Source organism: Aquarana catesbeiana, linkage group LG06 (genome assembly GCF_042186555.1).
Source record: "Aquarana catesbeiana isolate 2022-GZ linkage group LG06, ASM4218655v1, whole genome shotgun sequence".
Classification (NCBI taxonomy): domain Eukaryota; kingdom Metazoa; phylum Chordata; class Amphibia; order Anura; family Ranidae; genus Aquarana; species Aquarana catesbeiana.
In genome coordinates this window covers 37,185,381-37,199,278 of record NC_133329.1, presented here as the reverse complement: position 1 = coordinate 37,199,278, position 13,898 = coordinate 37,185,381, and the positions used below count along the sequence as shown (strand labels likewise).

Here is a 13,898-nt window from a genome sequence, read left to right as displayed (position 1 = left end):
TACCTTGCTTGCCATCACATCACTGCCATATTTGGATATAATTTAATGAGCTCCAACTGCCGGTGAAGACTATCACAGGCCTGCATCCTGGACGTTACTGTTGTTACTAGTTAAAGGGCCCCTATCCTACTTCTATTCTGTCTGGTCTCTCATTGGGATATAAAGGTTGAATAGGCCTACATTACCAATGTGGTAATTTATTGCATTAAAGAGTGAATTCTTTACTATCCCCCCCAGGTTATACTCTAGCTGGTATTCCTTTGTACATAAATGTATATTGTCCTTTTGTATTGTTGAACTATTACTAAGCTGTTTTCTTGGGGAATTTCTCTACTGTGTTTTGGCTGCTATCCAGAACTCAATTGATCGATTATCCCTTTTTGTACATATGCTTACTTACTTATATCCTTTGCTTACTCCAATAAAAGCTGAGATAATATAAATAGGTAAATCCAAGCAGCCTTCAAGGGGGCCGTGCTACACTTAGTAAAAATGTTGATACTATATCCACATCAGCCCCGGAAGAATTTACCCCCTTCCTGACCAGAGCACTTTTTGTGATTCAGCACTGCGTCGCTTTAACTGACAATTGCGCGGTCGTGTAACGTGGCTCCCAAACAAAATTGGCACCCTTTTTTTCATACAAATAGAGCTTTCTTTTGGTGGTATTTGATCACCTCTGCGATTTTTATTTTTTGCGTTATAAACAAAATAAGAGCGACAATTTTGAAAAAAAGCATTATTTTTACATTTTGCTATAATAAATATCACACAAAAATATATAAAAATTTTTTTTTCCCTCAGTTTAGGCCGATACGAATTCTTCTACATATTTTTGGTAAAAAAAAATTGCAATAAGCCTTTATTGATTGGTTTGCGCAAAAGTTATAGCGTCTACAAAATAGGAGATAGTTTTATGGCATTTTTATTAATAATTTTTTTTTTTTTCTAGTAATGGCGGTGATCAGCGATTTTTATTGTGACTGCAACATTATGGCAGACATGTCAGACATTTTTGACACATTTTTGGGACCATTATCATTTATACAGCAATCAGTGCTATAAAAATGCACTGCTTCCTGTATAAATGACACTGGCAGTGAAGAGGTTAACCACTAGGGGGCGGGGAGGGGTTAAGTCAGTACTAGGGAGTGATTTCTAACTGTAGGGGGGATGGGCTGGCTGTGGCACTTCACTGATCTCTGCTCCCGATGACAGGGAGCAGTGATCAGTGACACTGTCACCAGGCAGAACGGGGAGATGCTGTTTACATCGGCATCTCCCCGTTCGTCCTCTCTGTGAGGCGATCGCGGGTATCCCCGTGGCGATCGAGTCCGCGGGACCCGCGACCTGACTCACGGAGATTCCGGCCGGCGCGCACGCAATGACACGGCGGGGAATTCAAATGGAGGTACCTGTAAGCCCATTTGCCCAGCCTTGCCATTCTGCCGATGTACATCAGCGTGTGCCGGTTGGGAAGGGAATATATTGGCACCATGTCAGCCATGCACCAATCTAGTGGTATTGAGCCAGTCATTAAAGAGTTCCTAAAAATATCGGCTTTGAAATAACAGAGCTCACTTCATTGAGGGTGAGTGGATGTAAGCCATCTGGTCCAGGTGCTTTATTGACCCTTATTTTGTCTAAATGTTTCTTTACCGTATCAATTTTGAGCCATCGGGGTTCATTTGGGGCCATACTATCCCCATTATTGCTTTGAGTTTCTCTATTTTCCTTTGTATACACAGAGCTGAAGATGGTATTTATATACATTTGCCTTCTCTTTATCCCTAATTGCCCACCCCAGATTTTTTTGTAAAGGGCCTACATGCTCAGACCTGACCTTTTTACTATTATTATATTTGAACATTTTTAGAAGGTTTGTCCTATTCTTCTTCTAAACTCGTCATTCATTTTGAATTTTTGTAGCCATGATTTTCTTTTTTTTCTATATTCTTTGTAACTTTCCAAATGTTGACAGTGTTTTTTCATATATATTTTAAATGCCCTTTTGTGATTCTTTATAGCTTTTTTAACTTTGGACGTGAGTCACACTTTTATTTTCAGCATTTTAAACGTACTGCCCCCGGTATTCCTCCAATTTTATCATTCCAGTAATTAGTATGATGGCTCCCCTCAGGATCTATATTCAGATGGATGGGTTTCCATCTATGGGCACACAAGACTGTAATAGATAATGTAGTAGAATCAGATTTGTGCATCCTGTAATACATTCCTATTATTGTTTCTATTCTACAGGCGGATGAGGCTCTAAAACAATACATCGAGTCCAAACAAAGCACTGAAATCAGCATTATACAACAGGACAACGCTCTGAACATGAAAGAGAAGGAGGCGGCAGGTGAATGATCCAATCATTGTCACTCACTGTCACAGTCATATTGTCTATAATAATGGTGCTTGCATTCATATGTCATAATACATTTCTCCTTTAAACTCTTCCATTTATTATATACTTTTCTACACTCAAACTACTCTGAAGAAGAACTTCACTAACCTAGTCAGCAACTACTGAGCAAATAGCAACTGTTGTGTAAAAAAAAATAGTGCAATGGTCAGAAGTATATCATATATAGCCCAAAGTACAGAGTGAAGTGATTCAAAGTAGGAAATACACAGCAAAGTATACAGTGCCTTGAAAAAGTATTCACACCCCTTGAAATTTTCAACATGTTGTCATGTTACAGCCAAAAACGTAAATGTATTTTATTGGGATTTTATGTGATAGACCAACACAAGTATATATCTGACAAGTATGGCGATGACGTGCATTTGTATTCAGTCCCCTTTACTCTGATACCCCTAACTAAAATCTAGTGGAACCAATAGCCTTCAGAAGTCACCTAATTAGTAAATATAGTCCACCTGTGTGTAATTTAATCTCAGTATAAATACAGCTGTTCGGTGAAGTCCTCAGAGGTTTGTTAGAGAACCTTAGTGAACAAACAGCACCATGAAGGCCAAGGAACACACCAGATTGGTCAGGGATAAAGATGTGGAGAAGTTTAAAGCAGGGTTAGGTTATAATAAAAATATCCCAAGCTTTGAACATCTCACGGAGCACTGTTCAATCCATCATCCGAAAATGGAAAGAGTATGGCACAACTGCAAACCTACCAAGACATGGCCATCCACCTAAACTGACCGGCCGGGCAAGGAGACCTTTAATCAGAGAAGCAGCCAAGAGGCCCATGGTAGGGGAGGAGCTGCAGAGATCCACAGCTCAGGTGGGAGAATCTGTCCACAAGACAACTATTAGTTTTGCACTCCACAAATCTGACCTTTATAGAAGAGTGTCAAGAAGAAAGCCATTGTTGAAAGAAAGCCATAAGAAGTCCTGTTTGCAGTTTGTGAGAAGCCATGTGGGGGACACAGCAAACATGTGGAAGAAGGTACTCTGGTCAGATAAGACCACAATTTTACTCTTTGGCCTAAAAACAAAATGCTATGTGTGGCGGAAAACTAACACTGCACATCACCCCAAAAACACCATCCCCACCGTGAAACATGGTGGTGGCAGCATCATGTTGTGGGGATGTTTTTTTTTTCAGCAGGGACAGGGAAGCTGGTGAGAGTTGATGGGAAGATGGATGGAGCCAAATACAGGACAATCTTAGAAGAAAACCTGTTAGAGTCTACAAAAGACTTGAGACTGGGGTGGAGGTTCACCTTCCAGCAGGACAACGACCCCAAACATACAGCCAGAGCTACAATGGAATGGTTTAGATCAAAGCATATTCATGTGTTAGAATGGCCCAGTCAAAGTCCAGACCTAAATCCAATTGAGAATCTGTGGCAAGACTTTTCTGTTCACAGACGCTCTCCATCCAATCTGACAGAGCTTGAGATATTTTGCAAAGAAGAATGGGCAAAAATGTCCCTCTCTAGATGTACAAAGCTGGTAGAGACATCCCCAAAAAGACTTGCAGCTGTAATTACAGTGAAAGGGGGTTCTACAAAGTATTGACTCAGGGGGGCTGAATACAAATGTACACCACACTTTTTCACATATTTATTTGTAAAAAATGTTGAAAATGATTTATCATTCTCCTTCCACTTCACAATTATATGCCACTTTGTGTTGGTCTATCACATAAACTCCCAATAAAATACATTTACATTTTTGGTTGTAAGATGACAAAATGTGGAAAATTTCAAGGGGTGTGAATACTTTTTCAAAGCACTGTATATAGTTCAGGGTTCAGGAGTGCATAGAGCGCTAGGGTTGGGATATGTTAAAGTAGAACTAAAGGCAAAACTTTTTTTTCCTCATTTTTGCTAGAGTAAAGGAGGGTTATAACCCCTGTCAGTTTGTTTTTTGCAATCTGTGTCACATTGGAGAGATTTCCCTTCACTTCCTGTCCCACAGCCAAAACAGGAAGTGAGGAAAAATCCCTGCAAATTACAGGGATCCTTTGACCCCCCTCCCTTCCAGGGAGAACTAGTGTCCCCATTGGAAAAGTTCCCTTTATTACTTTTCTATGGAAACCTAAAATGTGGGGTTTCTTCTACTTTCACTTTTGATGTTAAGGTAAACAAAACAAAAAAAACAGGGTCATAGGGATGGTCTGGATGTTGGTTTGTTCACAGAACAAACAAAAATATGGGGCGTTCACGGCAAATTCTAGCACTGCGGAGTGCTCCATAATGTAATGCGAGATCGCAGTGCATTGACGGCTGCTGATTGGCCAAAGCATGCACCTGACCTGCATGCTTTGGCCAATCACAGCGCAATGTGCTGTGAGAGCCATGATTGGCCAAAGGTAGGGTGCCTTTGGCCAATCATGGCTCAGGGGCTACATAAGTCCACGCCCCACACTATATAAGGCTGCTGCTTACATAGTGGCCATATATAGTAAATTAATAGAGGTTAGGCAGGTAGTGTAGTGCAGTCAGTCAGTCAGTGTAGTATATATAATACAGTTCAGAGTATATAGTGTAGTCCATACAGTACAGGGATCCTCAAACTATTGCCCTCCAGTTGTTGCGGAACTACATATCCCATGAGGCATTGTAAAACTCTGACATTCACAGACATGACTAGGCATGATGGGAATTGTAGTTCCTGAACAACTGGAGGGCTGTAGTTTGAAGACCCCTGGTATAGTATATGAAGCGCCCTACTCCCATAGGAGCGGCTGAAAGTTCGTTCTACCCTGGAGCTTGTTCCATCACCCCCACTCCTCAACCAAATAGAATACGCAGACAGTCAATGAAAGTGAACTATATACAAGTTTATTGTGGTTTCCAAATGAAATGCAGCATCGTGCTGAACAGTCTCTCTGAATAATGCAGCAAGGTTGGACGATATGCAATACAACATTATTCTCAGATTATATAAGCCCCGAGTAGTAGACCTCCATCTTGAATAACATTCCTTTTGCATTGCATGTTTCCTTCTTCCTCTTTACCACCACTTCCTGACTTAGCAGAACTTCTGAGTTTAACTCCCTCTGTGATACTCTGAATAACACTCGGGAAGTGACTTTCCGGATTCCTCCAGGGCATTAGTTCCTCTAGGGCCCAGCTCTATTACCCATGGACCCCTCTAAAGTCCCTGTAGAAATTCTGTTTCCCTCTGGGTTACACTCACTTGTGTTTCTGAGTGATGATCCATGTCGCACACGGAAAATCCTCGCCCAGTCCTGGATGTCAGTATTGGCAGCGATTTGGAAGAAAGTAATTCAGTTCTTCTCCATCCACTTGGCTTGCTTTTCTTCTCCTCACACAGGGGAGAACACCAGCGCTGTATCAGTGGCTATATCCTGACTCCTGGATACCTTCTCAATAACATGCTCTCGTCTCCCCCCCCCGTAGGGGAGAGCACCCGCACGGATCCTGGACCTTACATCCTTCAGCCAGTTCTCCTCACTTCCCATGCAGAATGAACAACAACCCCGGGAAGCATGTGACCAGACCTTAAATAGAAGTCCCGCCCCTGTCCCAACAAATTAACTATTGGTCCAGAGGCGTCTTCCAGAAGTTACCTGTCACTCACACTTGTATTCCTCTTGTCCTCTAGGCCCAACCCCAGAACACAAAGGAAACTTGTTCAAGCAGAGTGCAGGGGGTCACACCCTCCTCTACACCAATAAACCTCCCCAGAAATCAAACCCCACCAGATTACACTGCAGAGTGAGATTCTGGCAAATTTAGCCTAATATAACACTAAACTCTCCATTGTAGCACTCACTCAAACTGGTGGGTGCTACATATATATAATGCAGTTCAGATTATATAGTGCAGTCCGTACAGTATATATAATGCAGTTCAGAGAATATAGTGCAGTCCGTATAGTATATATAATACAGTGGAGAATATATAGTGCAGTCAGTGTAGTATATTTAATACAGTGCAGGGTATATAGTGCAGTTCAGAGTATATAATACAGTGTATTGAGGTGGTTAAGGGGAACCCTATGACAGAATTAGGAAAAAAATGGCACGGGGTCCCCCCCAAAATCCATACCAGGGGTCAGGAGAGCAAAATGCACAGGTTTTTAGACAGAATACAACAAAAAATTACCTCCTTCTCCAAGTCAAATTCCACCCTGGTACATCTCTTCCCCTGATTTAGACTTCTCTCCAGTACAATGTGTCAATATAAGTGATCTAGCGCAAAAGATAAACTCACTAGAAAATACAGTGATTGAACCATAAAAGACACTCTTAAAAAATTAAAAAGTATTAATATAAAGTGAACACGTAAAATGGAGCACTGTGCAAAATATACAATGTGCAAACGTGACAAGAGGTATCTAAGTATTAATGATAATAGACATGTGCAAATAAGGAATATAGTGACAAAAAGTTATCACGGATGTGAAAAAATAAATAATGGAATTAGTATAGATGTGTCCCCCCAAAAATATATATAAACCGAATCAAAAATCTTCTTAATAAACGATTAAAAAGAGGATGAATACTTTTTAGTTCTCAGTGATATAATAGGTCCATAATCAGTGGTGTTGGGAAGAATGTCAACACTTGTATTTTAGGGTTCTTTTTTTAATGGTTTAATCACTGTATTTTCTAGTGAGTTTATCTTCTGCGCTAGATCACTTATATTGACACATTTTTTAGGATTAGTGATTTGTGATTCACTTTTAGGTTTGGCAGCATTAGTTTCATCTTTCACTAGAGCTGTGTCACTGGTTACATATACCACCTACTCAGTAGCGCAAGAGACACTTTCACATTACCTTCTCTCCAGTACAGATCATCCTCTTATCCGGGTACTACAGCTCCCACTCCATAATACACTCACCAGACCTGGAAGTTCAGAAGTAAAGTCCTCCCTTATTTTGGGTCATGTGGCTAGAGCTGAGGAGGAGCTAAGAAAAGCTTCCCTCGCTCCTGCTGCCTCTCTCAGAGATTTGACAGGCAGTAGGGGTTGCTCCTGAAATGCTTAAAGGAGGTCAGCACTACCTGCTTCTGTGGGTACTCTTGAGAAGGAATTGGACCCCCCCCCCTTATCTACACCACTGGTATGACTTCTGTCTGCTACTAATCCATGAAATTAAAAATATCTTTATTATCAGCTCACTCATATTTTAATGTCACATCTCAGCTATCTATAATATCACAATTCTTCTATGTGTAAAAACCCAGAATTTTATTAAATTAAAGAATTCTCATTTTGTTTCCCCATTTGTACTCTCAGAGGAAAACAATCGCAGAAAAATTTACGAAATGGAACAAAATTTCAGAAGACAGTTAGAACAACAGACTAACCAAATGAAGGCTGAAAACAAGGTCGTGGTTGAACAGACCATTAGTGAAATGATAAGACATATGGAGATGGAGAGAAGAGTGATGAATGAGAACATGGAGCGGACCATCCGTGAGAAGGCCAAGGTAATAACAATTTTGCTGTAACTGTCTTAGTTGAAGCGTCTTTTTACCTTTCGAATAAAAAAAGAGAAGGACTGTTGTGCCCTGTGTACAATCAGTGGTATCTCTGCAGAGGTCCAATGTCCCCATCTTAAATCAGCATAATGTATGCTCCATGCAGATTGGAGAGCCCCAGTTCTTGTGTGAAAAGGTGCATGTTCTTTGCAGAGAGAGCACTGAATCCACACATAGCAAGGGTCTTTCTCTGCAGCATGCTGGCAGGGAAATACTTTTCTACTCAGGCTGCCTTGCATCTTTTTTTTCTCCACATGTAACACATGTGTGGGTGAGCTTTAGAGGGTGGGCTTTGATACCCACTTGCTGTGCATATGTGTCCACGGGTGGCAGAGATTTCTGTGCTAAGAACACACTCACCGCACTCTTCTAGCACCATACCCAAGCTGTCAAAAACAGGCCTCAGTCTATACTAGTGATTGGAAGCCAGCAGGACCAGCTCCCGATCATGCAACCACAATGGCAGCCAAACGCAGTGGTCACATGATCAGCCACCCTTTCCTTTCAAGCCCATTGATTTAAATGGGTGTCTTAATGCAGAGATTGTTAACATGTGACATTACATGCATTAACACATCACACAAATGTAAATGGGTCCTCAATAAGGTGCTTTCAGGGTGCAGTCCACTTACAAAATCTTCTTCTTAGGGCTGTTCTTGCCCAGTTTATTAAAATAAAGTCCAAAAAACACACAAAGTCCAAAAGACACAACAAAATATACGCTTGGTTTGCTCTTGCAGCACAGCTGCTATGGCTTCACAGGCTTTAAGCCATTTGTCTGTCTAACCTGCAGGCAGACCTCACAATTTAGACTCTTGTGCACACATGCAAGGCCGGGACAAGGGGTAGACAGAAGAAGGAGAGGCTGCCCTGAGCACAGCGTGTATTGTAGGGAGGAGGGTGCCACAAGTTCCTTCTTCTATAAAAATGACAGAAGTAGTGATAGTGACATCACTACTTCTGTCAGCCCAGCACTGGAAGTGGCAAGGGGAGGAGGAGAGGGCCGGGAGGAGGTGCGGGCTGTGCTCTCTTTCCCCTCCTCCATATAAGCTCACACACAATGAAGGGGAGGTGCAATTTGGAATCTTTGTCCTTGGCACTGAATGATCTTGTCCTGGCACTGCACACATGCATCATCTCTGGTTGCTCCTTTGCAGCTACACTGGATCCCTGAATTCTAGTCATTTTCTTCTTTATAAAAACCCTGCACACACATGTACAATAAGTTGCTAGTCCCAAGATTGGAGACTTCATCTCTTAACCCTCTATGAAGCAAGGACCCAGCCCAGGATTTACTAATACCCAGAGGAGACTGAATAACCAGTTTCCTCTGTACTGAATAAGTATCCTGAAGCCCCTCAACCTGTATTGATGAGAACACAGGTGCCCCTTCTCACACAGTGTTGTACTGTCACAATACACATGTTCAGACATTCATAGCCATTTTATTAGTAATTCTGTTGGGCAATCTCCATCAGGCTGCAAAGCCAAGACACCCCTAGCTCTAGATTTAGAGATTCAGCTTATGTTACCTCTGTGCCTCCAAACTGTTCATTGGACAATGAATCAGCATCATTATCCCTTCCATCCAATGAGCTGGGAAATTTTTGGGCTGGTAAAATGTGTATGAATTTTAATAGTACGTTTATCTTTTTGCCTGAATCTTCCCTTTAATGAACACCCCCCTCTCTCCCCCTCCCCCATCTAGACCAAACTTTTTACTCTAAGTAGATGCTACCTTTGCAAATCTTTCCAAAATTGGGTTTGGGGTTTTTCCATAGTTTGGCCAGCCATACACGGTTTGAATCTCGGTCAGTTCAGCAGGAACCAGCAAAGATTCGAACCAATAATGTAGGCTGAATGTACCCGGTTGATTGATCAATCAACTTTAGTACAACCAGACTGCAAAAATGAGAAATAACAATAAAAATGAAAAAAATCCTTTAAATATAGTGCTTGGGGGATCCCCTTAGTCTGCCTGTAAAGTGGCACATCTGTACCGTGTATAGAAGCTGCTGCAACAATAATGTCATTTATAAAGACAAACAAATTACATTTTTTTTTTTAAACAATGACTTGGGGAGCCAGTCTGTATGATGAGACCACAATTTAGTGCACTGGGAACAAGATTAGAGATTTTTGGGATAAATGCTGGTGTCTCTTTTGCAGACTTTGGATAGAAGTGATAGGTGCAGAAAAATTGGTCTCTGGGTGTTGGTGGTGCCTTTTGTAAGCAAGAATTGGCCTTACTGTCAAAAATTTAAATGATATGTACTTGTCAAACAGGTGTGGAAAAATTGGTCCTTGGGTGTTTATTATGCCCATGAAACCTACACCAAAAATTTCTTTCAGACAAAATCAACACCCACAAAGCTAGGTAGTCTAGACGGTCTTTCAGAAATTCCAGATCCAGAAAGCACTTAATCAGTGACATTGGCATCACGGGCTTGATAGCTGGCCAGTGGTCTATTCTCATGACCCAGTGGATCATCAACTGGAAAATAAGTGAAAGTGTCCTTCGCGCTACGAATGAGTAAAAGTGAACATGTGTATAGTAAACAGAAAAAAGTGACCAAAATAAAGTATGTGTGGTGATTAGGGATGAGCCGAACACCCCCCGGTTCGGTTCGCACCAGAACCTGCGAACGGACCGAAAGTTTGCACGAACGTTAGAACCCCATTGACGTCTATGGGACTCGAACGTTCGAAATCAAAAGTGCTCATTTTAAAGGCTAATTTGCATGGTATTGTCCTAAAAAGGGTTTGGGGACCCGGGTCCTACCCCAGGGGACATGTATCAATGCAAAAAGAACTTTTAAAAACGGCTGTTTTTTCGGGAGCAGTGATTTTAATGATGCTTAAAGTAAAAAAAAAAAAAAAAGTGAAATATGCCTTTAAATATCGTACCTGGGGGGTGTCTATAGTATGCCTGTAAAGTGACGCATGTTTCCCGTGTTTGGAACAGTCCCTGCACCAAATGTCATTTTTAAAGGAAAAAATCTCATTTAAAACTGCTTGCGGGTTTAATGTAATGTCAGGTCCTAGCAATATGGATGAAAATCAGTGAGACAAACGGCATGGGTACCCCCCAGTCCATTACCAGGCCCTTTGGGTCTTGTATGGATATTAAGGGGAACCCCGCACCCAAATTAAAATAAGAAAAGGCCCTATATACTCTGAACAGCAGTATACAGGCGGTGCAAACAAGACAGGGACTGTAGGTTTGTTGTTAAGTAGAATCTCTTTGTAATTTTGAAAGGGTACATTTTTAACGTGTTTAGCTCCAGCCAAAAAATCTTTTTTAAGCTTTTTGGAAAACATAGGGAAGGGTTATCACCCCTGTGACATTTGTTTTGCTGTCTTTCCTCCTCTTCAGAAGATTTCACCTCATTTTTTGTCCCAATGAAAAATGTTTTTTGAAAATTTGGGTTTTTTTGTGGAACAAGGATTGGAAAGCATCAGTGGAAAGGAGAAATTGTTTTCCCATATTAACTCTTACAGGAGAGAATTTCCCTTCCTAGGGGTAGATTTCACCTCACTTCCTGTTGTCTCCTTCCGTTTGCAAGTAGGAGTCGTTTGTAAGTTAGATGTTTGAAAGTAGGGTCCTGCCCTATATACTCAGCAGAAATTTGGGCCTTAGGTGTTGCTGTGGCCACAACACTGTAAGCCCTCACAGGGCCCTGCTGTGAAATATTAGATCAAGAATTGTAATTACATGCCCCTGTTGAACAGGAGCTGAAAAATTAGGCCTTAGGCACTGGTGCTGGTGCCACAACACTGCAACCCCTCACAGACACTCTAGTTGGAACGCAGGAACGAGCCCTGCTGCAAAGTATTGCATCAAAAATTGTAATTACATGCCCCTGTTAGACAGGGGCAGAAAAATTGGGCCTTAGGCACTGGTGCTGGTGCCACAACACTGCAACCCCTCACAGACACTCTAGTTGGAACGCAGGAACGAGCCCTGCTGCAAATTATTGCATTAAAAATTGTAATTACACGCCCCTGTTAGACAGGGGCAGAAAAATTGGGCCTTAGGCACTGGTGCTGGTGCCACAACACTGCAACCCCTCACAGACACTCTAGTTGGAACGCAGGAACGAGCCCTGCTGCAAAGTATTGCATCAAAAATTGAAATTACACGCCCCTGTTAGACAGGGGCAGAAAAATTGGGCCTTAGGCACTGGTGCTGGTGCCACAACACTGCAACCCCTCACAGACACTCTAGTTGGAATGCAGGAACAAGCCCTGCTGCAAAGTATTACATCAAAAATTGTAATTACACGCCCCTGTTAAACAGGGGCTGAAAAATTGTGCCTTAGGCACTGGTGGTGGCGCCCAGAACCAAAAATGTTCTTACAAGCTATCAGCGTGATGATTGAGGAGGAAGAGGATAATTACTCAGGGATAGTCACTCAGCATCAGCATAGGCAGTCTTTGAAGGGATCTGAGATTTCAAAAAAAATTATTTGGTTACATCAGCATCAGGTGCTTGGTAGCTGGTGGTGATCCAAGACTGATTCATTTTTATGAAGGTCAGTCAATCGACCGAGTCGGTGGACAGACGCACCCTGTGATCGGTTACCACGTCCAGCAGCACTGAATGTGCGTTCCGAAAGAACGCTGGATGCAGGACAGGCCAGTAGCTCAATTGCATACTGTGCAAGCTCTGGCCAGTGATCCATCCTCAAGACCCAGTAACCCAGAGGATTTTCGGTGGGAAAGGTGTCCAAGTCTGATCTTGCCCCTAGGTATTCCTGCACCATGTAAAACAAACGCTGGCGATGGTTGCTGGAACCGATCATACCTTGGGGCTGCGGACCAAAAAATTGTCTGAACGCATCGGTCAGACGGCCACCTTCTCCACCGCTCCTTCTTTGACTGACCGAAGCCTTAGCAACACGTTGTCCAGAAACAGGAGTTTGTAACCTCCCAGTCTCTGGGAACGCGTTGCACAGACCTTTCTGCAAGGCCTCCCGAAGATGTTTCATCCTCTACTCCCTCTGCGATGGCAAGATAAGGTCCGCAACCTTACCCTTGTAACGTGGATCAAGGAGGGTTGTCAGCCAGTATTGGTCCTTCTCCTTGATACCACGAATACGAGGATCCTTACGCAGGCTTTGCAGGATCAGGGAGGCCATGCAGAGTAGGTTTGCTGAGGCATTCGGTCCGGAGTCCCCTGGGTCGCTAAGGACGACATGGTCCGCAGCCACCTCCTCCCAGCCACGTACAAGTCCATGTGTTTCTTGGGACTGATCCCTTAAAGACTGCTGCTGATGCTGAGTGCCAGGCTCCACCTCCATACTGACACAATCTTCCTCCTCCTCCTCTTCCTGTGTGATTGGCGGGCACGCAGGAACACTGTCTGGATAAAGGGGGCCTTGAGAGCTAAGGAAGTCCTCCTCTTCCTGCCTCTGTTCTGCCTCAAGTGCCCTGTCCATTATTCCACGCAGCGTGTGGACAAGGGGGACAGTGTCACTGATGCATGCACTGTCACTGCTCACCATCCTCATGGCCTCCTCAAATGGTGACAGGACAGTGCATGCATCCCTGATCATGGCCCACTGGCGTGGGGGAAAAAAAACAAGCTCCCCTGACCCTGTCCTGGTGCCATAGTCGCACAGGTACTCATTGATGGCCCTCTGCTGCGTGTGCAGCCGCTACAGCATGGCCAACGTTGAGTTCCACCTGGTGGGCATGTCACAGATTAGGCGGTTCTTGGGCAGGTTAAACTCCTTTTGGAGGTCCGTCAGCCGAGCACTGGCATTATATGACCGGCGGAAATGCACACAGACTTTCCTGGCCTGCCTCAGGACATCCTGTAAGCCCGGGTACCTGCCCAAGAACCGCTGCACCACCAAGTTAAGGACGTGAGCCAAACAGGGCACATGGGTCATTTGTCCCTGTCGGAGGGCAGAGAGGAGGTTGGTGCCATTGTCGCAAACCACCATTCCTGCCTTAAGTTGGCGT

The 13,898-nt window shown here is 43.1% G+C and overlaps 1 protein-coding gene across 2 annotated transcripts in view; it reads left to right on the top strand.

Annotated features, from left to right (window-relative positions):
- LOC141148312 (guanylate-binding protein 6-like) overlaps positions 1 to 13,898 on the top strand; it is a 119,890-nt gene that overhangs the window by 79,827 nt on the left and 26,165 nt on the right. For both annotated transcript variants that reach the window (XM_073635630.1, XM_073635629.1), the window contains 2 exons: positions 2,260 to 2,362; positions 7,684 to 7,877. In XM_073635630.1, coding sequence (XP_073491731.1) covers positions 2,260 to 2,362; positions 7,684 to 7,877 — 297 coding nt within the window. The remainder of the gene's footprint in view (positions 1 to 2,259; positions 2,363 to 7,683; positions 7,878 to 13,898) is intronic.